This window comes from Nicotiana tomentosiformis, chromosome 7 (genome assembly GCF_000390325.3).
Source record: "Nicotiana tomentosiformis chromosome 7, ASM39032v3, whole genome shotgun sequence".
Classification (NCBI taxonomy): Eukaryota; Viridiplantae; Streptophyta; class Magnoliopsida; order Solanales; family Solanaceae; genus Nicotiana; species Nicotiana tomentosiformis.
The window spans coordinates 24,469,191-24,496,899 of NC_090818.1; the positions used below are offsets into that span (position 1 = coordinate 24,469,191).

General features: G+C 40.0%; 6 protein-coding genes across 6 annotated transcripts; 4 read left to right on the forward strand and 2 right to left on the reverse strand.

The window, feature by feature from the left end:
• Nucleotides 1-936, forward strand: LOC104087449 (uncharacterized). The gene has a single exon (XM_009591917.4). The coding sequence runs from the start codon at nt 174-176 to the stop codon at nt 765-767; it is 594 nt and encodes a 197-aa protein (XP_009590212.1). The 5' UTR covers nt 1-173; the 3' UTR covers nt 768-936.
• A 967-nt stretch (nt 937-1,903) lies between these two features.
• Nucleotides 1,904-3,287, forward strand: LOC104087448 (uncharacterized). Its single transcript, XM_009591915.4, has one exon. The coding sequence runs from the start codon at nt 2,455-2,457 to the stop codon at nt 2,887-2,889; it is 435 nt and encodes a 144-aa protein (XP_009590210.1). The 5' UTR covers nt 1,904-2,454; the 3' UTR covers nt 2,890-3,287.
• A 5,733-nt stretch (nt 3,288-9,020) lies between these two features.
• On the forward strand, nt 9,021-10,153 carry LOC104087447 (uncharacterized). Its single transcript, XM_009591914.4, has one exon. The coding sequence runs from the start codon at nt 9,144-9,146 to the stop codon at nt 9,669-9,671; it is 528 nt and encodes a 175-aa protein (XP_009590209.1). The 5' UTR covers nt 9,021-9,143; the 3' UTR covers nt 9,672-10,153.
• A 1,275-nt stretch (nt 10,154-11,428) lies between these two features.
• Nucleotides 11,429-11,815, reverse strand: LOC138895363 (secreted RxLR effector protein 78-like). The gene has a single exon (XM_070180045.1). It carries the CDS (start codon nt 11,813-11,815, stop codon nt 11,429-11,431), a length of 387 nt encoding a protein of 128 aa, XP_070036146.1.
• Nucleotides 11,816-12,716: 901 nt separating this feature from the next.
• On the reverse strand, nt 12,717-13,118 carry LOC104087452 (uncharacterized). Its single transcript, XM_009591924.1, has one exon. It carries the CDS (start codon nt 13,116-13,118, stop codon nt 12,717-12,719), a length of 402 nt encoding a protein of 133 aa, XP_009590219.1.
• Nucleotides 13,119-18,687: 5,569 nt separating this feature from the next.
• On the forward strand, nt 18,688-19,542 carry LOC138895364 (uncharacterized). Its single transcript, XM_070180046.1, has one exon. The coding sequence runs from the start codon at nt 18,688-18,690 to the stop codon at nt 19,540-19,542; it is 855 nt and encodes a 284-aa protein (XP_070036147.1).
• The last annotated feature ends 8,167 nt before the right edge of the window (nt 19,543-27,709 follow it).

A 27,709-nucleotide genomic window follows, 5' to 3' on the forward strand; every position in this document is an offset into this window, starting at 1 on the left:
GGTAAATTTTGGCGCCAAGTTTCGCTCCAAAAAGTATTTCCCTCCATTTCAACTCACATTAAGCCGCTATTTATAAATTCAGAAGTAATAGCCAACGAAATTCATTAAATCTCATTTCGATTTATAGGTAAACTATACTTTTTACATTTACATTTTGGTCTGCATTCTGCAGCATGGTAGAAGCCCTAGGACCAGCAAAATTCTATGGTAGCACCCTCCCTAGGCCACGGTTTTACAAGCCCAACGAAGAGCGAGTAGACCCACCAGTCTCCGTTATTGATCCATTAATGTCATGGGCGGAGGAAGCTCACTGGTCCATGGGTGGTGTGAGCTTCACGCGCCACCGTCTTCAGGGCCGCATTGAAGGCAACATCGAGAAGCTACGCACCGAGCTTGAAAAGGTCGAGAAGAAGACCGGTAAAGAAACCCCTGAAAAGGGTTTGACTCCGTTTCCTGACAGTCCATCGCCTCCTCCTGCTCCGTATGTATTGAAGCGGAAGAGGTTTTTGATCGATGAATCTGAAGTAAAGGAGCGCGTGGGGAGGAAGCTGGTAGATGAGTTTGATAGGGTTGCGGAGGAGAGTGGATTGAAGTGTGGTGGAGCTGTGGAGGCTGTTGGTAGGAGGACGAGGAGCCGGCGGAATGAAGATGCTGTGGCTGAAGTGGTAATTCATGTGAAATCTAAGAGTGAGAAATTGAAGGAGGGTTTGAAGGTTGGATCGGGGCCAAGAACTTCGCCGAGATTGTTGAAACGTAGGTCGCCTTGAAGGTGTTTGATAATTTGTGTCATTGACTGGGATATGTAGAGTACAGTACTATAGTTTGTTTTTATTTTCTTTTACCTTTTTAATGAAAAATTGGATTGCTGGTGTCAGCTAAATCTTATTGAAACTACAAAAACCTTAGTTTAATGAGAAGAAATTAAGTTGCTTTGCATCTTGTATTATCTGTGCCATGATATATGGTGGCAGTACTTGTAGCTAAATGTAGCATTGTTGTGATTGTGGTTGATCCTGCCATCCTGCTGTTGTCTCTGATAATTGTTCTAAATGATGAACTATTGCTTTAATTGGTTATGGGTAATTCACTCGTTTTAATTGGTCAGCCTTGTACTGAAGTCGAGATCTCAAACAAGATCTGCAAAATATTTATATATAGATATTGCAGAAAAAATTCATCCATAAGTACTGGAGATATTTAATTATCAATTGGATAGTAAATGCATCATGTAGCTAGTACTTGCCATTGCATTGCTCTTTGCTTTGGTGCATTGCTGTTTATTGGTTGCTATGTTTGGCCTGATTAAGTTAGCATACCATTTACATAGCTCTGATTATCAAGTGCTGGCCTGCTCTAGAAACCTTAGAAAATTTCAGAAATCAAGACTTATTTTGTTACTGACCTCATGTGCAATTGAGATAAACCATTGGTGGGATGGTTGAGAATCTGTCATTCTTAACTAGAGGTTTATCCCTCTCAATGGCCTTAGTGCGAATTTGAATTAGTCGGGTCAATACATTTTGGATACTGGATGCCTAAATGAAACAAAATATTCTTGCTGCTCAGCAAAATTGAAGAGGCTGTATAAGTTATTCATTAACCTCCACGGAAATGCTAAGCATCCACTCACTTATGGTTACAAATGGTCAATATTGCTTAATATTCTGATTAATCACATACTAAAAGAATTCACAATTTTAGCAGCTACTGTTGCAACAGCATGAAGATTAATCTCCCCTGGCTCGATTCATCACTGCTAATAAAAGAGTCATCTTCCTTGCTAATACTATTGGATTGAGACGTTTCTAAATGGACCAACTAAATTGAGATTAAGACATAATTGTTGTTGTCTACAATAGTTACAGATATTTTGGAAACAAATAATACTGTAGATAAAGTCATACTATTATTATTACTGGCCTCCAAACAAGAAAAAAAAACGATCCGCAAATAAAATGCAAATTTATCCAACAAACCTGCCAATCCAAATTTCCAAAAGCACGCTTACCAATAACATATCGCCAGCTGTCACCAGCCTTCTTCCCCCGTGAATCTAGCATTAGGGTTTCTAACACTCTCCATTCCCAATCCCAGATCTCTTATTTCTCTGAATTCTGTCTCTTTCTCAATTCCCCTCGATACTCTCAATACATGCATACAAATGTGTCTTTATTTATAAACCAACTTGCACCTTACTTCTCTCTGTAAAAATTGCAATTTTGTACAAAACCATGATCTAGTGCTTTGAGTTTCACTTCCCAATTTTAGATCACGTGAATATGCAGCAAACTTTTGAGCCATGAATTCACTGTTATATAAGTAGCTGAGATGAGTTTTGAGGGTTTTAGTCTGAATTCTTGTTAAAAATTCAATCTTTTGGGAAAACAGAAGATAAATAGCTTCTGAATTTGTAAAATCTGAAAAGGGTTTTTTGAGTTATAGTGATTTTAGTGAATGGGATCATCTGGGTTTTTCACAATCTGCATTCTCCATTCAGTAATAGCCACTACTAGTGGTACATTGATAATGTTCTATCTGAATGAAATATCTGTTTTGGGACATGGGATTGAAACAACAAGAAAGCTGCTAGGATCAACCCCGCATGACCAATTGGTGATAAAAACATCTGATTCATTTGTTGGATTGCTTTTATGTGTAATTGGGTTGTTGTTATTCATGGTATCTTTTGTTAAGGACAGGGAGTTTCAGGGCTTTTTTGCTAAGGGTTGTATCCTTCTTCATGTGGCAATGGGATTGTGGAGGGTTTATTTTGAGAGGAAGCTTGAGGATTTGGCTTATGATTGGCCAAGACAACTTGTTGGTGATTTTGTTCTGGCACTTTCTTGGGTGTTCTTTCTTGTTAATTCTTGGAGGGAGAAGTATGATTAGAGAAATTGCACAACTGGAATTGCTATTTTGGGATGGTTATGCATTTGATTACTTAAAAAGATTGTTGTTTGGTGCAAATTGGAGGTACTTTTTCTGCCTGAATATTCATGTAAATAAAAGGGCTCACGAGATAAGGAATCCTTGATTTTTCCTTCTTTTTCTTTTATTGTATTCGAAGGGAGTCTTGGTGTAACGAGTAAAGTTGTCCTCATATAATAAGGTCACATATTCGAGCAATGAAAACAGCCTTTAGCAGAAATAAACTGCGTACAATAGACTCTAGTGGTCCGGCCTTTACCCAAACCCCGCGCATAGCGGAAGCTCCGTGCACCGGGCTGCCGTTTCTTTTATTGTACTTGATTATATTTAGAAATGAAAGAAATGTGGCAATTTTGACACTTTTTAAGACTAAACTTCGACAAGGACGAATTTTTTTAGGTGTATTAGCTTATTGTATTTTTCTTTTGCTCAATTATCAAACCACATCAGTAAATCCAAGTTTAGAACATTTGATTCTGGATGGAAATCCCAACAGCCTTAGTTGGATCGCTATATCAGAAAAAGACTTCCTATGTAGTCCTAAGGCTGTTGGGATTTCCATCCATAATCAAATGTTCTAAACTTGGAAGACTTCCTATGTAGTCCTCCTTCATGTATCATGTATAAGAATAGTATTGAAGATAATGTATTACTAATATTGAGATTAATAATATTAAAATTTGTTATTTTGGGATTAGTTATGCTAGAATTATTTCTAATCTGACAGTTAAGTTTGGTGTATTAAAGGTTTTGAAAGTACAATTATGTCTTTATATGTGCTTATTCGTATGTCAAAAATTATGATGCTACTAGTGACATGATATGCTATGTATAATAGTACGTACTGGTGTATAACTAATAATCCTATATACATAGGCTGATGCTTTCACGTCACTTCTTCTGCATATGTTAATGGAGTAGTGAATTTGTAGCTTTTGCGCTTCTTTTCCTTTTCTAAGCTTTTGTTTGTTTATTTGATATTTTGATGGAATAAAAAGTTAAAAGACTCACGGCCAAACCAACTCTCGAGTCTTTTCTAGGAGTATATATATGATAGAATACAATACTGTAGATGTTTCTTGTTCTGTGACTATTACTTTATTAATCAAATGGGAGTCGCTCAATTTGTCCTAGTTTATCAGATGCACAAATTTTCCTGTCTAAACAATGCAAGGACAACGTGCATCTTTTCTGTGTCTTTCTCTATCTCTTCTTCTGAATCCTAGACTAAAAAGCTACATGTAACAACATAAACTCAATAGATTGTGAGAAGAAACATTGAAGTTCAAGAGAGCTGGGAAAAAAAAAATCCTGAAGGCTTCATAGCTACTGCTTTCCTTTTTATTTTAACTCCTTGTAGGGTAGGCTACCTACCTCACCCTTCCCGAATCCCGCATGAACGCTGAACGCGAGCTGTTTCGTGCACCGACCTACTGTGTTGAAAGTTTGTTTTAGTTGAGATGCACACAAATTGGTCCGGACACCGCTATAATTAAAAAAGGGAAAAGGCTCAAAATTGCCCTTGTGTTCTTCAAAACGGCTTATCTGTACCCTCCGTTTGAAAATGAGGTCATGTATAACCTTGCCGTTAAACAAGTGGCCCACTGACACCCTTTTATACTAACGGCTCCGTTTTGGCCTATTTTTTCCTCAAAAAATCTATAGCACGGCATTAACCACCCTCCTTAATTTTTTTTTACTTGCCCCCTCACTTATTTTACCTACCTTCCCCAACACTTTTACCACAAAATTATTATTCATTAGTCTCTCATCTTTGTCGGAGCAAAGTTACTTTAACTTGATAATAAATGAGACTTAAATATTTGCAAATGAAATTGCACGTAATATAATTCAACTGGGCATAATTGACGTAAGACGGAGAAGGGTGGCCACTAGCGGTATTGGATTTGGCTTCTAGAATCAAAGCGTACTATCACACCATTCCTTGTCATGTCAAAGACTTCCGTTGCGTTTAATGCAAAATTGAGAACAACGTAATCACTATCTTCGTGTAGATCAAATATTTTTTTTTTTGGGTTAAATTTTATAATATGTATACTACTTTTTTACTTTCTAGATTCTTAGAATGGTGAAAGGCAAGAAGGAACAAAATGGGTAATGACAATGACCCATCTCGTGTGGAAGGGGTGGGGAAGGTACGTAAAACAAGTAGGGGCAGGTAAAAAAAATTAAGGTGGGTGGTTTAGGAGGGCAGTGTGGTGCTGCAGATTTTTCGAGAAAAAAAAAAAAGGCCCAAATCGGAGCCGTTAGTACAAAAGGATACTAGTGAACTACTTGTTTAACGGCAAAGTTAAACATGACCTCACTTTCAAACGGAGGATACAGATAAGCCATTTCGAAGCTCACAAGGGCAATTTTGAGTCTTTTTCCGTTAAAAAATGATGTGTTTGAAAGTTGGCTTGCGAAATGCAGCACGAGGAATCTTGGACCACAAACAGACGTGAGAGTTCTCCAAAAGCAAAGGTTTCCAAAAGAGTGACAATGCCACCACTTATCTTTTAATTTTGGACCCCATCTCCAAAACCATGTCTTTGTGCCCATTCCTGCCATTTTTTTTTTACTCCATTTACTTCCTCTCTGTGATGTCCCAGCCCCATCGCCCCATCCACATACAATACCCCCCCCCCCCCCCCCCCCCAAAAAAAAAAGTCAAATATTGGAAACTTTAATTTCAAAATTTTATGTCAGTTGATGTAGTAATGAAGATAATTAAAGATTTTAAGTTACTATTTGTGAAGCATCACTACACCTGCTATTCTATAAATGAATATTTTACTCCTAATATATACAAAGAGAGAGAACTGAAAGCGTATACAATGACACTAGTTGTGCAAAAATTTTCGTATACAATGGTTATAGATTATTGAGAGCTTAATGGCAGGATTTCTTTTAGTGGAAATTATCAGGTATCCAATAAATTTTTCCTTTGTATCTCTACTTTTTAGACGAACTGGCGTCTACTAAAGCTTTGAGAACATACATTGTTTGCCGCTAAAACAGAATCTTTTAGATGATACTCGTCTAAATATTTTTGAAAATTTAAGTTATATGCATTTGACGATATGAAAAATATTTACGCTATCGTATTATATTAAAAATAATTATAAGTAAATTTTTATGATAAATATTTAATAAAGTGCTAATCTATTATCAACAGTTAAAGATAATATAAATAATATTTACACTATTTAGTGTACTAACGCATTCAATTTTTCGGGGGAAGGTCGTTGCCATGTTTATCTAGGGCACAATAAGCGAGGTTTAGGCATACTCTTGTTAACTATATAATCTACTATTTGACTGTGAATTCTTCTTCTTGAACACGTTGCTTTATTTAGTGCTTAAACTGATAACTTAAGCAAACTATGTCAATCCTTTATTTTGCTCGTTTTAGTTAAGGAGATTTGAATTCCTTGATATCTATTCCAAAGGAGCTGAAAATTATTACAATTAATGGTAAGAAATTTTAACTCCTATAACAAATTATTATACCCTATTTATTATAAATCAAAACTATTTTAAAATATTATTATTTATAACTATCTTTTATATTTTATAGAAAAATAGATATTTATTGTATACCCTACCACATAGGCGTGAAATACGTTATTTATTTTTTTTCTCTCTTTCTTTCAGTTAACATACGTTCTCTCTCAAATCACACCAAGATATTTCTTTTTTCTCTCTCACACACCAAGATTGTAGGAACAAATTTCTTAGAATTGATTCTCAACGTTTTTGCTCCAAAAGTTCGTGGTAATTGGTAAAGCTTTTGGCCGGTTCACGCCAAATTACTCTGCCATTCTTCTTTTTCTCTTCACTTTTTTTTTTTATAAAAAAAATCGCTATTGTTAGGTCACTGTAATTGGCGTGATGCCAAATCAAGAGGTAAATACAGTGTTGCCATTACACGAGGTATACCCACTAAAGCACTCAATTTTGATCGTCGGCGTCATAATCCATTATTGGATCATCCTCTTAAGCGAACAGATCTGGCCATGGCTACGCCGAAGAAGATTTGAAGGCCAGATTTTGTTCGTCTCCACTTTTAATTTTAATACAATGTATACAGTATTTTGCTTGGCCGGAAAAAGTCATCTCCGACGAACTTTCTTCTCTTCTTTGCTTTTTTAGTCACATACAATAGTACAAATATATTGTATTATGTACAAATACACTCAAATACATTGTATTTTTGTATAAATATATTATTTTTTGCCTATATTTATGTATTTCGAAGGTCTGCATTTTTTTTTAATATAACCGAATATTACCGTGTTTTGTGATATTTTGTTATTTGAATACAGTCGAATTGAATACGGTGAATTGAATATAATGTATAATAGTGAATAATGAATATATGTGAATTGAATACAATGCATACAGTTGAATAGAATAAAACGGTATACACGTTATTTCTTGATTACGTCATTATATTTGTAAATACAATCACACCAGTACATGGAATACATCACATTAGTAGCGAAATTTATGTAGAATTGATTTTGTTGAGTTAAATTAGGAGTGATACACGCTAATTGATCATCTTTACGTTATTAAACAACTGGATTCACATATTTTTTAGGCGAATTCTGCTACTGTATTCATGAATACAGTAGCACGGATACAACGAATACAGTCGCACGACTGGACTCCCCTAAATTTTAGGCAAATTTTACTATTGTATTCATGAATACAGTAGCATGAATACAACAAATACAGTCGCGTAACAACTAAATAATAGCTACAGAAAATAATTATATATATGATAACTATAGAAAGTTAATAACCTCTAAACAATAGCGATTTTTAAAAATTTCTCTCTTAATTGTATTAATCTTGGCAAAGTAGTCACTGGGTTAGCCCCATCCTATGATAATAATGTGGGACATAAACTAATAAATTATGATGCCAACTCTAGGAGTCCGTTTGGACATAGGAGTTTTTTCATTTTTTCGATTTCTTTTTAATTTTTTTTCGAAATCAATGTTTGGCCATAAAATTTCTAATTTTTTCTTAAAGATGAAACTTAGAATTTTTCAAAAATTTAAAAAACGCAGATCACTCACAAAACTTAAAAAACAATCCAAAATTATGTGGGCGTTTGGACATAAGAATTGTAAAATTCCAAAAAAAGTGAAATTATTTTTCAAGTGAAAATGGTATTTGAAAATTAGAGTTGTGTTTGGATATGAATATAATTTTGGGTTGTTTTTGAATTTTTGTGAGTAATATGAGTGAAAAGTTTGAAAAACAGTTTTTTGGAGTTTTTCAAATTTTTGAAAAATTCCAAAATTCATTTTCAAGTGAAAATTGAAAATTTTATGGCCAAACACTGATTTCTAAAAAAAAGTAAAATTTTTTCGGAAAAAAGTAAAATTTTTTTTAGGTCCAAACGGACTCTATATATTCATATTCAAACATAACTATAATTTTCATGTACCATTTTCACTTGAAAGAAAAATTCAGTTTCTTTTGGGAATTTTACAATTCCTATGTCCAAACGCACTAGGTTTTGATTGAATTGTAGGTTAGGTTTAAGATTCGATGCCTATATCCACAGCCCTAAGTTTGTTTTTATGGATGAAAGATGAGTATATGTATTGAGTAATGTAGTTTCACCGTTTGTGAATTGTTTTTTAGACTTTAGATGTCCGTTGACTGAGAGAGATATCAAACTCTTGTTAACTTTTAATACTATTTTAAACTATCTTCTTTTAGGATTAATTTCATAGCTGAAAAGGTTTTTGTGACCTTATTTTCGTCGGACATTTCTTTTTGATAGCTGGATAACTTAGAAGGTAAAATAGATAATTTTCTTTTCCAATCACCTTTAAACTGACCGGATTTTGAAGTTCAAGAAAAAAACATTTTTATGCTATAGTTAATAAAAATATTTGATTTTGGACACAAAGTTAAAAGGCAAAAATAATTTTGTCACATTTTTCATTTTAGTAAAGAGGGGGTTGCACAATGTAAAAGCAAAAAAAGCTTCCACTGACACCACGCACTATCAAGCGCGTTATGCGTCGTTTGGGTAAAAAAGCATTCTAGTATTATCCCCTTGTTTACCAAACTGTCCACAAAACCAAAACAACACAGAATAGGTAGAAAGTGAAGAAAATAGAAAGCTATAGAGGGAAAAATCAAAGTCAAAAAAAGCCATCAAATCATATACCCAAAATCACCAATCTATGGCAGAAACCAAACAAGAAGAACCTTTACAACAACAAGAAAATCAATCAATAATCTCCTCTATGTTTCTCATAAAAATCATGAGCAAAAGGAGAACATGGGTATTTCTCTTTGTTTCCGTTTACACAATTTTATTATCAATTTCTTGGAATTTTCTTAAAACAGTGCTTTCTTGGTATGAATCCACTATGTCAAATTCCTCAACTTCAGCTTCAGCTGGTTGGCCTGCTTTATATGCATCTGTATTATTAGGTGTAGCTTTTGGGGTTTTGTCTATGGTAGCAGCTTTAGCTGTTGCAGTTCCAGCTACTTTAGTTACTTGGATTACAATTTTGGTTTTGTTGACTTTTGCTGGAAAACCGAGAAGGGATTTGGTTTTAGAAGGCAAGAAATTGACTGCTGATATTACTGGATTTGTTGTTAAGGTTTTGATTAAGGAAGGGAATGTTGTAGCTGCTTTTTGTGCTGTTCTTGGTTATTTTGCTCTTGTTAGAAGGAGTAAAGAAGATCGTGTTGTTGATTATTGACTTGAACTTGAAATTGGGCAATCAGGAACAAAATAGTTTGTAGAATTTTTATTTTTATTTTTGCTTTCTTATTTTTTAAGTTTATTTGGTTAGTTAGGATGTAATGTTCAAGTTATTTGGTTTTGAAGGGTAGCCTCTCCGTGAGACTTATAGATCACGGTTCGAATCGTGGAATCAACTATTGATGTTTGTATGCTTACGTCACACTATTTTAGGGTGCTATTTTTTTTCGAATCCTGTTTTAACACGGAATGATTTGTGCACCGAAATGCCTTTTTGGTTAGTTAGGATCTCTTTGAGAAGCTGTATCTTAACAGTAGATTATCATAAATGTCTATGTATCATATAGTCCGTGAACTGGATTCAATTATGCTGCTCGAGTAATTTCTTTTTGTTTTTGGTTATTATTTGTAATGTACTAAAAGAAGAAAGTCTTGTGACCTTCTTTATGGAAGTTGTGGACCAGAGGTCATTGATATTGATTTGTGATTGGCCATTTAAATTTTCAATCTTTTCTTTCTTGGATTCTGGAGTATATCTTTGAGTAAGGATTGGTTGAATGAACAAGCAAGGCATGTGTTAAAAAAGTGCAATATCTGAAGGTATGCCATGTCTTAAATCTTACAACAACCATGTGACCTCAAAATGAGGTACGAGGATAGTAGTCTGTATGCAAATCTTATTCTTACCTTGAAAGGGTAGAGAGTATGTTTTCGATAAATCATATGCTCAAGAAGAAAAAAAAGAAATAGTATAAACAAGTATTACCAACATGAAGTGCCAAAAAGATAATCACAGTAAACTAAGAGCTAGAAAATAAATGGAAGGAAGCAGTAGCAACAAGCATTAACCACAACAAGAAACTAAGAAACCAACGCAAATGGTAATAGGAAAACATGTAAAATTAGCAATCTAAGAACAAGAAAACACTACCAAACTAACCCTAATTCCCCTGTACGGATCAAGAAGTGCTCGACTCTCTACTAACCTCATATTCTAATTCTCGACTTCCACACTATTCTATCAAGGATCATGTCCTCGGTAAGCTGAAGTCGCGTCATGTCCTGCTTGATTATCTCTCCCCAATATTTCTTTGGCCCCTCTCTACCTCTTCTCATACCTGCCAAAGTCAATCACTCACACCTCCTTACTGGGGGCGTCAGGGCTTCTTCTGTTCACATGCCCGAACAATCTAAGCCTCGCTTCCATCGTCTTGTCTTCCACTGGGGCCACACCCACCTTTACCTAGATATCTTCATTCCTAATCCTATCCAAATTGGTATGTCCGCACATCCATCTCAGTATCCTTATCTCCGCTACTTTCATCTTCTAGGTATAAGAATTCTTGACTGTCCAACATTTTGTCTCATACAACATAGTATGTCTAACCACCACTCTGTAGAGCTTGCCTTTACGTTTTGGTGGCACATTCTTATCACGCAAAATACCAGACGCTAGCCTTCATTTCATCTACCCTGCTCCGATATGGTGTGTGACATCCTCGTCAATATCCCCATTCTTTTGAATAACTAACCCGAGATACTTGTAACTTTCTCTCTTGGGGATGACTTGTTAATCGAGCATCACATTCGTGTCTGCTTCCTCCGCACGTGCTGAACTTGTACTCTAATTATTCAGTCTTAGTTCTGCTCAACTTGAAATCTCTAGACTCTAGGGTTTGTCTTCACACCTACAGCTTGTCGTTAACACCGCTCCACGTCTCGTCGATCAGTACTATGTCATCTGAATAACATACACTATGACACCTCCCCTTGAATGTGGCGCGTCTGTGCATCCATCGCCAAGGCAAATAAAAATGTGCTACGCGCGGATCCCTGGTGTAACCCCATCGCAACCTGAAAATGATCCGAGTCTTCTCCCACTATCCTTACCCGCATCTTAGCTTCATCATGCATGTCCTTAATCACTCTAGTGTACGCCACAGGAACACCCTTGGCCTCAAAACATCTCCATAGTACCTCACTTGGGACTTTGTCGTACGCTTTCTTTAAGTCGATAAACACCATATGCAAATCCTTTCTCCTTTCCTTGTACTGTTCCACCAACCTCCTAACAAGGTGAATAACTTCCGAAGTTGAACGTATCGACATGAATTCGAACTGGTTCTCAGAAATAGACACCATTCTCCTAACTTTTACACCACCCTCTCCCAATCTTTCATAGTGCGGCTAAGCAACTTAATACCCATATGGTTGTTGCAATTTTGAACGCCACTTTTATTCTTGTACAATAGAATCATCGTACTCTACCTCCATTCTTCACGCATCTTCTTCATCCTAAAAATAATGTTAAACAACTTAGTGAGCCATTCCAAGTCTGCGCTACCCACGTTCTTCCAAAAATCCACTAGAATTTCATTTGGCCGGGTCGCCCTGCCTCTTCTTATCTTACGTATAGCCGTCTCGACTTCCTAAATTGTAATACGCCTACATTACCCAAAATCATGAATACTCCCCGAATATGCCAAATCACCCAACTCAATGTTCCTGTCCCCCTATTCATTCAAGAGTTTATGAAAATAAGTCTGTCATTTTCGTTTAATTTATGCCTTTTCTATCAGGATTGTGCCCTTCTCGTATTTAATCCACCTCACTTAGTCCAGATCACGTGCCTTCCTTTCTCTCACCTTGGCCAGTCTAAAAAGCTTCGTGTCCCCACCTTTATATCCCAAGTTGCTCATACAAACGACTAAAACTGGAGCCTTAGCCTCTATGATCGCTAACTTCACCTCCTTCTCAGCATTCTTATACCCTTCTTTGTTCTTCCTCTTCTCCTTCTCGTCTAATCTCTCCGCCACCTTCAAATATGTCACTTTCTTGGCTTTCACTTTTCTTTTGACCTCTTCATTCCAACTCCAGTCCCCATAGTGACCACCAGGGTAACACTTCGAGAGCCCTAGAACCTCTCTCGCTGCTTCCCTAATGCATGTTGCTATCGTGTCCCACATACCACTCGCGTCACTACTACTCATCCAGGCTCCCAAAGACATCAACTTCTCCCCCAATTACTGAGCTTTGGCCTTAGTCAAGACTCCCCACCTAATCTTTGTCGACCCCACACCACCCTCTTCCTCATTTTCCTTATGATCCTTAAGTCAATCACTAAGAGCCTATGATGTGTCACGAGATTCTCACTCGAGATAACCTTGCAATCCATGTAGAGGCCTCCGTCACTCTTTCTGAGGAGTAGATAGTCAATTTGGGTCTTAGCCACCACACTTTGGTAGGTGACCAGATGCTCTTCCCTCTTCTGAAAGCTAGAGTTCGTAATCACCAAATCAAAAGCTCTGGCGAAATTCAAAAGTAAAGTCCCTCCACCGTTCCTCTCCCCAAAATCGAAGTCGCCATGCACTTCATCATAACCTCCATCAGTCCTCCCAATGCGGCCATTGAAATCCCCTTCTATGAATATTTTCTCGGTGGGCATAATACCACGCGTAACCTCATCTAGACCCTCCCAAAAATTCCTTTAACCACCTCGTCCAAGCCCATTTGAGGTGTGTAAGAACTAATAATGTTTAAAGTAAACCCTCAAACAACTATCTTAATAGTCATCCGCCTATCGTTCACCCGCTTAACATCTAGTATTGACTCCCTAAGTTCCCTCTCCATCAGAATACATACTTTGTTCCTACCCCTCACGCCTCCTGAATACCACAATTTATACCCATCTGCATCCCCAACCGTAGTCCCCACCCACTTAGTCTTCTGGACACAAGCTATTTTGACCTTTCTCTTCTGGTGAATTTTTAACAACTCTATAGATTTTTCCGTCAAAGTCCCTATGTTCCAAGACCTAATTCTTAGCCTAGCAACACCATTGATCCCCTTACTGCCCTTGCCTCCCGTCCCTTCCTCCCACCCCACCCGAGGACATTGGCCTCACTCTACCACCATAGACCACAACCATAATAATTTACGATAAACTAGGAATCGCTAGCAACAACAACAACAACCTAGTGAAATCCCACAAGTAGGATTTGGAGACGGTAGTGTGTACGCAGACCTTACCTAAACCCCGAGGGAGTAGAGAGGTTGTTTCCGATAGAATCTCGGCTTAAGAAGATGAATACTAGAAATCGCTAGAAAGTGGTAATATGCAAGATAATAAGCTACAACTATAAGAACCTAATCAAGACACCAAATAAGCACACTAGTAATATGCCTAAACTAACACGAAATTTTCTTAACTAAAAAGAGTGAGAGGGAATGGGTCGACAAGTGGGCAGGTGGTACGAACTCCCGCGAAAAAAAAACTTGGAATAAATTGTAGAGTATGTGACTTTGATACGACACTTGATGCGTTAGCTTCCCACTTGCCACTGCCTTGTGACACCAACCTATTCGCCTCACGCTCGTCTCCAAAAGCCATTGCTATGTACCTAAAAAACAAAAAATAACAGCGCGGCCAAATCATAGGGAAATGGGGCAATGTCACCATTACCACTGTTGACAACAGTGTTCTGGGAGTGTGGGATGCAATGAAAAAGAACATTGTAGAAAGGGGGGGGGACTTCGCTGGACCGGTTCGCCAGCGAGAGCAGCAGAGGGATCGAGTAGGAAAAATATAAGGGAGACGAAAGATGAGGGGAATGAACCGGAAAAAAACATAAGGGGGAAAGAGAAAGGGGGAGGAGGAGAAAGAGCCGAGGGTTCCGTCCGCAGTGCAGTCGCCGCCGGTGATTGCTAGTGCTAGGGTTCCTAGAGGCGAGGGAAGACTATAGCATGGGGGGGGGGGGGGGGGAGAAGAAAGCGAAACAAGAGAGGAGAGAAGGGAATTAAGAGATGAGAGAAACCCCACCTGGTCGCCGACGGTGGTGGGGGACGATCAGATCTGACTATTAGAGGAGGATAAGAAGAACGAAAAAAGAGAGACTGGCAGGGAGACTGCGCTGGTATTTAATTAATGCAAGTTTATACAATATTTCTATTTCAGAATTGAATATATTATAATTGAAAAAAATATATATTTAAAGAACATGTTCAAGCGTTTAAGATAGAATGTCCAAGTTTTTTCAACATAGTTATTCGATACTTACACTAGTAGAAGGTAAAAGTATTCAGTGAAATAATTGAGTTGCGTCCAAAGTACATTCTTAATTTTACTATTAACGTCTATATTAACACTCTGGAGTCATGAAAATTAATAATTAAGGATCAATCACCATTCTCCACTTGCTTGTTTGACAAACAAGAAAAGAAAAAGAAATTAGAATCCTATTCATCCAATCTTCTCCACTCTCAGCGTTTCCTTGCTTCTCATGCTCTTCATTCTTTGTGTCCAGTGGTGGATCTAGAGCATTATATACAGGTTTTTGGAAATCCAGTGACTTTTGCATAGATTCTGTATTTATATTCAGAAATCCACTAAATATTTATAAATATCTAACTGTGAACCAAGTTATTATTGCATATTAATTTGGGATTAAGGTAGAAGCCTCTAAATATCAAATCCTTGATCCGCTTCTATTCCTGCCCCTTTATGTAACGACTCGACTCGTCGTTTTGCTTTCTAAAACCACGTTTCCCTAAATAAGACTTCCCGTACTTGCTTTTACTGATTTATGACTTGCGGGGATGGTTGGTTCGAGATTTAGAAGAGTTTGGTTGAAATCGGAACACTTAGTTCCTTAAGGTTGGCTTGAAATGCCAAGTTTGACTTTGGTCAACATTTTTAGTAAATGACATCGGAATAGGGATTTGACGGTTCCAATAGGTTCGTATGCTGATTTCAGACTTGGGCGTATGTTCGGATCGGGTTTTGGGTGAGCCGAAAGCGTTTCAGTGCATAATAGTGAAAGTTGGTTCTTGAAGTTCTTTAAATTTGGTTTGGAGCGGGTTTTGGTGTTATCGAGGTCCAAACGGGAATCTGAGGCCGAGAATAGTTCCGTGATATCATTTAATACTTGCACGCAAAGTTTGGTGTCACTCCGAGTAGTGTAAGCACGTTTCGGCGCATTGGAAGTAAATTGAAGAACTTGAAGTTCTTAAGTTTGATTCAATTGGTTTTAGAGTGTGATTCTTAGTTTTAATTTTGTTTTTGGCGTTTCGAGAGTTCGAGCGAGTCCGTTTTCTGATTTCAAACTTGTTGGTATGTTCGGACGGGTGCCCGGTGGCCCCGAGTGTCAATCGGACGAGGCTCAGACCAAGTTGGAATTTGAAAGCCAAAGCTGAAGCTTCAGCTGCGGTCATAATCACACCTGCGCTTGGTCAGCCGTAGGTGCGAGCCCATGATCGCAGATGCGTCCCAGCATAGGCTGCCCAGCCATCGCAGAAGCAGAAGAAGGACCGCACCTGCGAAAGCGCGCGAAGGCAGGCATCGCAGGAGCGGGATGTGTCGCAGATGCGCGTCATTTGTCGTTGATGCGTGGCCGCAAGTGCGATCACATGGGGGCAAAAGTGAGATGAGGTAGCCCGGCTTTGGTCCGCACCTGCGCGAGTTGTCCACAGAAGCGGAGCCGCAAGTGCGCCAATTTAACGGCAGGTGCGGAAGTCGCTGAAGGGCAGTGTGTTTTAAATCGGACTTTGAGCACTTTTGCTCACTTCTTACTCTTCTTGGGGGCGATTTTGGAGCTGGTTAGAGAGGGGATTTTCATCAACTAGTTGAGGTAAGTAATTCCTATCAAATGTGAGTTACATACATGGTTTATGGGTAGATTATAACATGTAAATTAGTAAAAATTTCGGGTTTAGATGAAAAACCTAGGGTTTTTATAAAAATGGGATTTAACCACGAAATTCGTTATGGAATTTAGTAAAAATCATATATTTATATTCCTAAGGTTATGGGTAACAACTTTCTTCAAAGAATTCCGGAATCCGGGCACGTGGTCCCGAGGGTGAATTTTTAGAATCTTGCAATTTAGGTTGGGTAATCACTTAAATGGCGGAATTATGAACTTTTGGGCATAGATTGATTAGTTTATGTAATGCTTGACTAGCTTTGAGTCATTTGTCGTCAAATTTGGAGGTTTGAGCGCGTTCTTGAATTGGGAAGTAGGCTTTGAGACGAGGTGAGTCTCCTTTCTAACCTTGCAAGAGGGAATCAACCCCATAGGTAAATTAAATAAATGTTTGTACCTACTTGTGGGGGTCTACGTACGTACGAGATGACGAGAGTCCGTACATAGCTACTATTATGCTATTGTCCGGGTAGTTTAGCACCCGTATTATGCTATACTTGGAATGTTTGTACCCTTACTTGCTAATATAATCACTTAGTCATGATGGAAATTCATAAAAGAACTTTATAAGGTTGAATTCACTTAGTTGAGGGTTTGTATAAAATACTTGACTGTAAATGAGAAACTTGTATTTTCTTACAAATAAATGTTATTTGTGGATCGGGCCGAGTGCCTCGGTAGTAAATAGATGCATCTATGGTTCACGCCGTTCGACCCTCCAGCAGTGCACAGTTTAAATATTTTGTTGGATCGGGCCGTACGACCACGGCATAATTGCGCATGCTAATTATTTGGAAATTTTCCATGATTTATTCTACTTAAATGCCTTGAAATGAAAGCTGCTAAATATTATTACTGAAATTTATGTTATAATTATGAAAGAAGGACTTATGTCTTCCTGTTGTTGAACTGACAGTATCATTCATGATATCCATGCTTAGCATAGTACTTTAATTATATTATTATTGGCCTAGTAAGTGTCAAGTCGACCTCTCGTCACTACTTCTTCTAGGTTAGACGTGATACTTACTAGGTACATATTGTTTATATACTCAAACTACACTTTTGTACTTAATTGTACTGGATCTGAGGCTGGTGCATCTAGTTACCCGCCCGACGCGCATACCTGATCTTGGACCGAGACTTCACGGTGAGCTGCACTCTTCTGAGCCGTTCAGCAGCATGCCGGAGTTTCTCTTTTGTTTTTATTTGTCTATTCTGTTTTAGACAGTAGGATATTCATCTTTTGTTTATTCTACTAGTTGCCCACACACTTGTGACATCAGATCTTGGTACGTATTAGTAGATTTTTAGTTTTGGGTTGTAATTCAATAGTTATGACTGCTTTTAAATGTTTTCGTTTGTTTGCCTAAAACATCCTTTATTTATCAAATGTTTTAAATATAAATAAATCTAAATGCTGGAATTTCTTAATAAACAAATAAAATAAAAATAAAAATGGGAAATCACTAAGTTGTTCACTGTTAGCTTGTCTAGCCATGGTGCTGGGCGCCATCACCGTCCGACATGGAGTTGGGTCGTGACAACATGGTATCAGAGCTCTAGGTTCACGTAGGTCTCACAAGTTATGGGCAGGTCTAATAGAGTCTTGCGGATCGGTGCGGAGACGTCCGTACTTATCTTCGAGAGTCTATATGATGTTAGAAAACTACTCTTTATTCATCTCCTATCATGAAATTGATGGTACACTAAGTTTCTTTCTTATATTCTCTCACAGACGATGAGGACGTGTACGGAGGACGTTCCAGACCCGGGAGGAGCTGCTCCCCCCATTGCTAGAGGCCGAGGCAGAGGCCCGGGGAGGGCACCGGCCCGAGGTAGGGGACGAGGGTGTCCCAGAGCTGCCCCAGTAGCACCACCAGCGGATCCAGTAGAGGATCCCATTTTTGAGGAGCAGGGCGAGGTGCCTACCGCAGAGCCAACCACGGTAGATTTCATGACAGCACCGGGCTTTCAGGAGGTCATGGGCAGTATGATGCGGTTCATGGACACCATGTCTCAGGTAGGTTTATTTCCACAGACCTAGACGCATCTCAGGCAGGAGGGGGAGCACAGACCCCTACTTCTCAGGCTTCCGGACATGCAGCTGCGGTATATCAGACTCCGGGTACACTACCCGTGGGCGGAGCCTAGCCAGTTACGGCGGCTACACCTGAGCATAAACGAACTGCGGACGGTGATCCGCAGAAATTAGTGGACATATGGACTAGGTTACACCCTCATGTCTTTGGAGGCGAGCGTCATGAGGATGCCTAGGATTTCATTAATAGGTGCAGGGATAGACTACACAACATGAGGATACTGGGGTCTCATGGGGTTGACTTCACTACTTTCCAGCTGGAGGGCAGGGCCCATAGGTGGTGGAAGTCTTATCTTCTTGGAAGACTAACGGGTTCTCCTCCCATGACTTGGAGCCAGTTCATACAGCTTTTCCTGTATAGGTATATCCCTCCCTCCCAGAGGGAAGAGTTGCGGTATAAGTTTGAGCATCTTGAGCAGGGTCAGATGTCAGTGACCGACTACGAGACGAGGTTTTCTGGGTTGTCTTGCCATGCACTTATGATACTTCCTACGGATGCAGAGAGAGTGCGGAGGTTTGTTGCGGGGCTTCACTCCAATATTAGAGCCAATATGGCCCGAGAGGTTGAGATAGGGACTTCTTATCAGCTGGTAGTGGAGATTGCTTGGAGGATTAAGGGTTACCGTCAGAGAGGGAGAGAGCAGACGCAACATGACAAGAGGGCCCGTTTCTCTGGAGAGTTTAGAGGTGGCCCGACTAGGGGTAGAGGACAGTTTGGGAGGGTTCAGCCTAGCAAGCCCCCATATTCATCACCACCACCTCTTCGAGGTGCTCCAGCACGCCCCTATTTCTGTGCCACACCAGAGAGTTCATACCGCCCACCAGCCATCCAGGTTTCTTCCAGTGGGTATTCAAGTCACCAGGGTTCTTCCAGCTCCTATCTCAGTGCCATGCCGGAGAGTTCATACCGCCGACCGGCTATCCAGGCTTCTTCCAGTGGGTCTACAGGCCATCAGGATAAGACATTAGGGCAGCAGATCGCCGCACCAAGGGGCTTTTTCGAGTGCAGAGATCTCGGTCACATGAGGAGATTCTGCCCCAGGCTTTGGGGCAAGGCAGTGCAGTAGGGTCAGCAGCCCATGATTACAACACCAACTGTCCGGCCGCCCAGACGCGGAGGACAGGCAGGTAGGGGTCGTCCTAGAGGTGGAGGCCAGGCAGGGGGAGGTCAGCCAGCTATTGTTCAGCCAGGTGGAGGCCAGCCGGCCGGCGCTCCAGCTAGATTCTATGCTTTTTTGGCCAGACTAGATGAAGTGGCCTTAGATGCCGTGATCACAAGTATTATTTTTGTATGCAGTAGGGATGCTTCGATATTATTTGATCCAGGGTCTACCTATTATTTCATCTTTATTTTCTCATTTCCTGGTTATTCCTCGTGAGACCTTGGGTACTCCTGTTTATGTGTCCAATCATGTGGGCGATTCTATGGTTGTGGATCGGATCTACCCTTCCTGTGTGGTTACATTTTGTGGTTACGAGACTAGAGAGGACCTTCTGTTACGTGATATAATCAAATTTAAGGTCATCCTGGGCATAGACTGGCTATCCTCATATCACGCCATCCTTGATTGTTATGCCAAGACTGTTACTTTAGCGATGCCATAGTTGCCGAGATTGGAGTGGAAGGGTTCCTCCGTTAGTACAGCTAGTCAGGTCATCTCTTTTCTGAAGGCTCGACATATGGTCGAGAAGGGTTGTTTTGGCTTATCTAGCTTATGTTCGGGACACCACCGCAGAGTCTCCGACAATTGATTCAGTGCCAGTAGTCCGGGAGCTCGCCGATGTGTTTCCTTCTGACTTTCCAGGCATGCCGCCAGATTGTGATATTGATTTCTGTATTGATTTGTCTCCAGGCACCCAGCCCATATCTATCACACCGTACCGTATGGCTCCGAAATAATTGAAGGAGTTGAAGGAGCAGCTTGAGGAGTTGTTAACAAAGGGGTTTGTGAGATCAAGTGTATCACCTTAGGGTGCACCAGTGTTATTTGTGAAGAAGAAAGATGAGACTATGCGGATGTGCATTGATTACCGCCAGTTGAACAAGGTTACCATCAAGAACAAGTACCCGTTGCCGCGTATCGATGATTTGTTTGACCAGTTGCAAGGTGCTAGGGTGTTTTCTAAGATCGACTTGAGATCAGGGTACCATCAGTTGAATATTTGGGACTCAGATGTTTCGAAGACTGCCTTTCGTACCAGATATGGTCATTATGAGTTTCTAGTGATGTCCTTCGGCTTGACTAATGCCCCAACGACATTTATGGATTTGATGAACCGGGTGTTCAGGCCTTATATTGATTCTTTCGTTATTGTCTTCATTGATGACATCTTGATTTACTCACGTAGCCTGGGGGAGCACGAGCACCACTTGAGAGTGGTACTTCAGACATTGCGAGAATAGGAGCTATATGCTAAGTTCTCCAAATGTGAGTTTTGGCTAGAGTCTGTGGCATTCTTGGGGCATGTTGTATCAGGAGAGGGTATTAAAGTGGATCCCAAGAAGATTGAAGCGGTTCAGAGTTGGTCTCGTCCCACTTCGGCGACTGAGATTAGGAGTTTCTTGGGGTTAGCATGCTATTATCGCCGGTTTGTGGAGGGCTTTTCATCCATTGCAGCACCTTTGACTAGATTGACCCAGAAGAGTGCTCCGTTCCGTTGGTCCAAGGATTTTGAGGCAAGCTTCCAGAACACCAGTTCTAGTATTGCCTTCCGGCTAGGGGATATATACGGTATATTGCGATGCTTCATGCATTGGCTTGGGTTGTGTATTGATACAGGAGGGGCGAGTTATTGCATATGCTTCGCATCAGCTGAAGATTCATGAGAAGAATTATCCTCTACACGATTTGGAGTTAGCCGCGATTGTTCATGCTCTTAAGATATGAAGGCATTATCTGTATGGGGTGTCATATGAGGTTTATACTGATCATCACAGCTTACAACATTTGTTCAAGCAAAGGGATCTCAATTTGAGGCATTGTAGATGGCTCGAGTTATTGAAGGATTATGACATCACCATTCTTTATCATCCGGGCAAGGCAAATGTGGTCGCGGATGCCTTAAGCAGGAAGGCGGAGAGTATGGGTAGCTTGGCATTTATTTCAGCGGAGGAGAGGCCACTAGCTTTGGACATTCAGTCCTTGGCTAACCATCTTGTGAGGTTGGATATTTCAGAGCCCAACCGAGTTCTTGCATGTGTTGTTGCTCAGTCTTCATTATTGGGGCAGATCAAGGCCTGACAGTTTGATGATCCGCATTTGGCAGTTCTCAGAGAGACAGTACTACAGAGTGGTGCCAAGGAGGTTTCTATTGGCGAGGATAGTGTTCTGCGACTCCAGGGTCGCCTATGTGTTCCTAGTGTCGATGCTTGAGGGAGAGGATTCTAGAGGAGGCACACAGTTCTCGGTATTCCATTCATCCAGGTGCTATGAAGATGTATCGTGACCTGAGACAGCATTATTGATGGCGGCGGATGAAGAAAGGCATAGTTGATTATGTGGCTTGGTGCTTAAATTGCCATCAGGTTAAGTATGAACACCAGAGGCCAGGTGGCCTACTTCAGCAGATGACTATACCTGAGTGGAAATGGGAGCGCATTACTATAGACTTTGTAATTGGATTGCCGCGGACCTTGCAGAAGTTTGATGCAGTTTGGGTCATTGTCGATAGGTTGACCAAGTCGGAACACTTCATTCCGGTTGCGACTGCCTATACTTCAGAAAGGTTAGCCCAGATTTATATTCGGGAGATAGTTCGGTGGCACGGTGTGCCTGTTTCCATCATATCCAATAGAGACCCTCGGTTTACTTCGCATTTCTGGAGAGCCGTACAGAGCGAGTTGGGGACCCGTGTAGAGCTCAGCACAATGTTTCATCCACAGTCCGACGTGCAGTCAGAGCGGACAGTTCAGATATTGGAGGACATGCTCAGAGCATGTGTGATTGACTTTGGAGGACAGTGGGACGAGTTCTTGCCATTGGCCGAGTTTGCTAACAACAACAGTTATTAGTCCAGCATCGAGATGGCTCCATTTGAGGCTTTATATGGTTGGCGATGTCGTTCTCCCATCGGGTGGTTTGAGCCCGGCGAAGCTAAGTTATATGGTACTCATTTGGTAAAGGATGCCTTGGAAAAGTTAAAGTTGATCCAGGAGCGACTTCGCACAGCACAGTCCAGACAGAAGAGCTACGCGGATCAGAAGGCGCGTGATGTATCATTTATGGTCGGCGAGAAGGTTCTTTTGAAAGTCTCGCCGATGAAGGGGATTATGAGATTCGGAAAGAAGGGCAAGTTGAGCCCAAGATTTATAGGCCCATTTGAGGGGTTGAGGCGTGTTGGGGAGGTTGTTTATGAGCTTGCTTTACCTCCCAGCCTATAAGGGGTTCATCCAGTTTTACACGTGTCTATGCTCTGGAGGTATCATGTCAATCTGTCATATGTTTTAGACTTCAGAACTATTCGACTTGATGAGAGCTTGGGCTATGAGGAGGAGCCAGTTGCCATTGTTGCTAGAAAGGATCGCTAGTTGAGATCCAAGAGGATTTCCGTGGTAAAGGTTCAGTGGAGGGGCCAACCAGTCGAGGAGGCGAACTGGGAGTCAGAGGAGGACAAGCGGAGCAGATATCCACACTTATTCAGCACATCAGGTATGAATCTAAACCCGTTCGAGGACGAACGTTTGTTTAAGAGGTGGAGAATGTAATGACCCGACCAATAATTTTGCTTTATAGAACCCCGTTTCCCTATATAAGACTTCTCGTACTTGCTTTTACTAATTTATGACTTGCAAGGATGGTTGGTTCGGGATTTAGAAGAGTATGGGTTGAAATCGGAATACTTAGTTCCTTAAGGTTGCCTTGGAAGGCCAAGTTTGACTTTGGTCAACATTTTTAGTAAACGACCTCAAAATCGGGATTTGACGGTTCCAATAGGTTCGTATGATGATTTCGGAGTTGTGCGTATATTCGGATCGGGTTTTGGGTGACCCGGGAGCTTTTCAGCGCATTATAGTGAAAGTTGGTTTTTAAAGGTTTTTGACGTTCTTTAAATTTGGTTTGGAGCGGGTTTTGGTGTTATTGAGGTCCAAACAGGAATCCGAGAATGAGAATAGTTCCGTAATGTCATTTAAGACTTGCACGCAAAGTTTGGTGTCATTCCGAGTAGTGTAAGCACGTTCCGGCGCATTGAAAGTAAATTGAAGAACTTGAAGTTCTTAAGTTTGATTCAATTGGTTTAGAGTGTGATTCTTAGTTTTAATGCTGTTTTGGGCGTTTCGAGAGTTCGAGCGAGTCCGTTTTCTGATTTTAAACTTGTTGGTATGTTCAGACGGGGCCCCGGGGGTCCAGAGTGTCAATCGGACGAGGCTCAGACCAAGTTGGAATTTGGAAGCCAAAGCTGAAGCTCCAGCTACAGTCATAATCGCACATGTTCTTGGTCAGCCGCAGATGCGAGCTTGCAGGTGTGAGCCCACGATCGCAGATGCGTCCCAGCATAGGCTGCCTAGCCATCGCAGAAGCGGAAGAAGGACCGCACCTGCGAAAGCGCAAGTGCGAAGGCAGACATCGCATGAGCAGGTTGTGTTGCAGATGCGCGTCGTTTGTCGCTGATGCGTGGCCGCATGTACGATCACCTGGGCGCAGAAGTGAGACGAGGCAGCCTGGCTTTGGTCCGCACCTGCGCGAGTTGTCCGCAGAAGCGGAGCCGCAGGTGCACCAATTTAACTGTAGGTGCGGAAGTCGCTGAAGGGCAGTGTGTTTTAAATCGATCTTTGAGCACTTTTGCTCACTTCTTACTCTTCTTGGGGGCGATTTTGGAGCTGGTTAGAGATGGGATTTCTATCAACTAGTTGAGGTAATTAATTCCTATCAAATGTGAGTTAAATACATGGTTTATAGGTAGATTATAACATGTAAATTAGTGAAAATTTTGGGTTTAGATGAAAATCCTAGGTTTTTGATAAAAATGGGATTTAACCACGAAATTCATTATGGAATTTAGTAAAAATCATATATTTATGTTATTAAGGTTATGGGTAACAACTTTCCACAAATTTTTTCGGAATCCAGGTACGTGGGCCCCGGGGTAATTTTTTAGAATCTTGCAATTTAGGTTGGGTAATCACTTAAATGGTGGAATTATAAACTTTTGAGCATAGATTGATTTATTTATATAATGTTTGACTAGCTTCGAGTCGTTTGGCGTCAAATTTGGAGGTTTGAACGCGTTCTTGAATTGGGAAGTAGGCTTTGAGATGAGGTAAGTCTCCTTTCTAACCTTGTAAGAGGGAATCAACCCCATAGGTGAATTAAATAAATGTTTGTACCTACTTGTGGGGGACTACGTACGTACGAGACGACGAGAGTATGTACGTAGCTACTATTATGCTATTATCCGGGTAGTTTAGGACCCGTATCATGCTATACTTGGAATGTTTGTGCCCTTACTTGCTAATATAATCACTTAGTCATGATGAAAATTGATAAAAGAACTTTATAGAGTTGAATTCACTTACTTGAAGGTTTGTATGAAATACTTGACTGTAAATGAGAAACTTGTTTTTTCTTGAAAATAAATATTATTTGTGGATCGGGCCGAGCGCCTCGGTAGTAAATAGATGCATCTATGGTTATTGCCGTTCGACCCTCCGGCAATGCACAATTTATATATTTTATTGGATCGGGCCGTACGACCTCGGCATAATTGCGCATGCTAATTATTTGGAAATTCTCCATGATTTATTCTGCTTAAACGCCTTGAAATGAAAGTTGTTAAATAGTATTACTGAAATTTATGTTATAATTATGAAAAAAGGAATTATCTCTTCCTGTTGTTGAACTGACAGTATCATTCATGATATCCACGCTTAGCATAGTACTTTAATTATATTATTATTGGCCTAGTAAGTGTCAAGTCGACCCTTCGTCACTACTTCTTTGAGGTTAGACGGGATACTTATTGGGTACATATTGTTTATGTACTCATACTACACTTCTGTACTTAATTGGGTACATAGGATCTGAGGCTGGTGCATCTAGTTACCCGCCCGATGCGCATACCTGATCTTGGACCGAGACTTCACGGTGAGCTGCCCCATTCTGAGCCGTTCAGCAGCATGCCGGAGTTTTACTTTTGTTTTTAGCTGTCTATTCTGTTTCAGACAGTATGATAGTTATCTTTTGTATATTCTACTAGTTGCCCACACATTTGTGACACCAAATCTTGGCACTTATTAGTAGATTTTGATTTTTGGGTTGTAATTCAATAGTTATGACTGCTTTTAAATGTTTTCGTTTGTTTGCCTTAAAAATCCTTTATTTATTAAATGTTTTTAATGTAAGTAAAACTAAATGTTGGAATTTCTTAATAAACAAAAAAAAGTGAGAAATCACTAAGTTGTTCGCTGTTGACTTGTCCAGCAACAGTGCTGGCCGCCATCACGGCCTGACATAGATTTGGGTCGTGACACTTTATCACCCTGGCTGAAGTTGTATTGCTGGGAAGTGTGATTGGTCTTTCGGTTAGTACTGTAAAAGCAAAAACTTTATGTGTATTTCGTATTTATATTAAAATAATGAATGCAAGTCACGCCCTATTTTCACTTTAGTATGTCACTAGCTCTTAAGGTTAAAATTTTGGTGTGTAAACATCAAACACTACCAATTAGTGTTCCTACAAGCTATATATAATTGAGTTAGACCACTATCAAATTGGACATTCTGGGCTTAAGTTTGAAATGTTCACTGTAGAAACGTGTAGACAGTGAACTACCAGACTTGTAACTACTCAAGTTGCTTCAACTTCCCCATATGATACGAGGTAAACATTTGTCCAAAGAGGAGTAGGGGTGAAATCTTGGGCGTGTCCATGTTTTGATGGGCTTTATTGACATGCTTGGCCCACAGGAAATTGCACAAAATGACCTTAAAAATGGAATGTCTTGATTTTTTAACACTCCCCATGAGTATACTTTTAAAATTTAAATTCAAAAGTTAAAAGTGAAGTTTTACCTGTGATGCAAGCAAGGTCAAGAAATCTAGTGGCACAAAGGTGTCATATTGGTGCAAATTATCCCTGGCGTAGCTAGTCCACAAAATCACTGATTATACTGCCAACAATAAATTTCTCTTTCATATAGTAGTAATTGTTAGTATATTAGCATTTTATTATTAAAATAAAATATGTCATAACTCCCACTACTCCATGATGTAGAAAATTGCCATAACTCCTATAACTCTCACTACTCCATGATATAGAAAATGACCATAACTCTTTTATAACTCTTCTTCCATGTTCTACCACTAATTACATACTAATTTAACCATTATCCCATGTTCTCCATGATTTCATAACTTATTACCCCACTTTCTTCCAATTTAATTCGAGGAAGAATTCCTACACCTATAAATAGGAGTCTTTCTTCCATAATGTGGTGTAAAAAATAATTGTAGAGTTTCGATAAAGTGAGGTTAAAGTTGTGGAAAAAAGAAGAAGAGAGATTTTTACTTTTGTTGAAGGAAGGTCTTCATCTTGGTGGAGTTTTGGACTCAACAACTTGTCCAGAGTTTGTTCGAGTCATACAACGTGATTGGGCTGTTGTATCCTGGGGAGACAAATCAAGAGGATTATTGTTGGACCAATGAAGACTTTTGTAATGACCCAACTGTTTGTTTTGAGTTCTAGCGCGTTGTTCGGCAGTTTGAGACCTTGGGTAGCTTCACTTCATGTATTATGACTTGTACGCGTAGTCAGAATTGAATTTCGGGAAGTTCGAAGTTGATTCGGATGGAAAGTTCTTATTTCAGAAGCTTTAAGTTTGAAGCATTGACTAAGGTTTAACTTTAGAGTAAACGATCTCGGAATCGGGAATTGAAGGTTCCAATAGGTTCGTATGATGATTTCGGACTTGGGCGTATATTCGGGTTGAGTATCGGGTCGACCGGGAGTATTTCAACGCTTATTGTGGGAAGTTGGCATTTTGAAGGTTTTAGAATTTTCTAAGCTTGGTTTGAAGTGGATTTTGATGTTGTCGATATCCGTTTGGAGTTCCGAGCCTTGGAATAAGTTCGTATCATGATCTGTGACTTGTGCGTAAAGTTTGGCATCATTTTGGAATGTTTAAGTATAATTCGCATGCATTCGGCGAAGTTTGAATGTTTGAAAATTTTAAAAAAAGTTTCGATCGTCAATTCGTAGTTTTGATATTGTTTTGAGTGATTTGAGGCTTCGACTAGG

Bases quoted from the DNA above. Each gene is read 5' to 3' on its own strand.
- LOC138895364 (XM_070180046.1), top strand. From the start codon at position 18,688: ATGAGGATACTGGGGTCTCATGGGGTTGACTTCACTACTTTCCAGCTG.
- LOC104087452 (XM_009591924.1), bottom strand. From the start codon at position 13,118: ATGCCCACCGAGAAAATATTCATAGAAGGGGATTTCAATGGCCGCATT.
- LOC104087448 (XM_009591915.4), top strand. From the start codon at position 2,455: ATGGGATCATCTGGGTTTTTCACAATCTGCATTCTCCATTCAGTAATA.
- LOC104087447 (XM_009591914.4), top strand. From the start codon at position 9,144: ATGGCAGAAACCAAACAAGAAGAACCTTTACAACAACAAGAAAATCAA.
- LOC104087449 (XM_009591917.4), top strand. From the start codon at position 174: ATGGTAGAAGCCCTAGGACCAGCAAAATTCTATGGTAGCACCCTCCCT.
- LOC138895363 (XM_070180045.1), bottom strand. From the start codon at position 11,815: ATGGTGTCTATTTCTGAGAACCAGTTCGAATTCATGTCGATACGTTCA.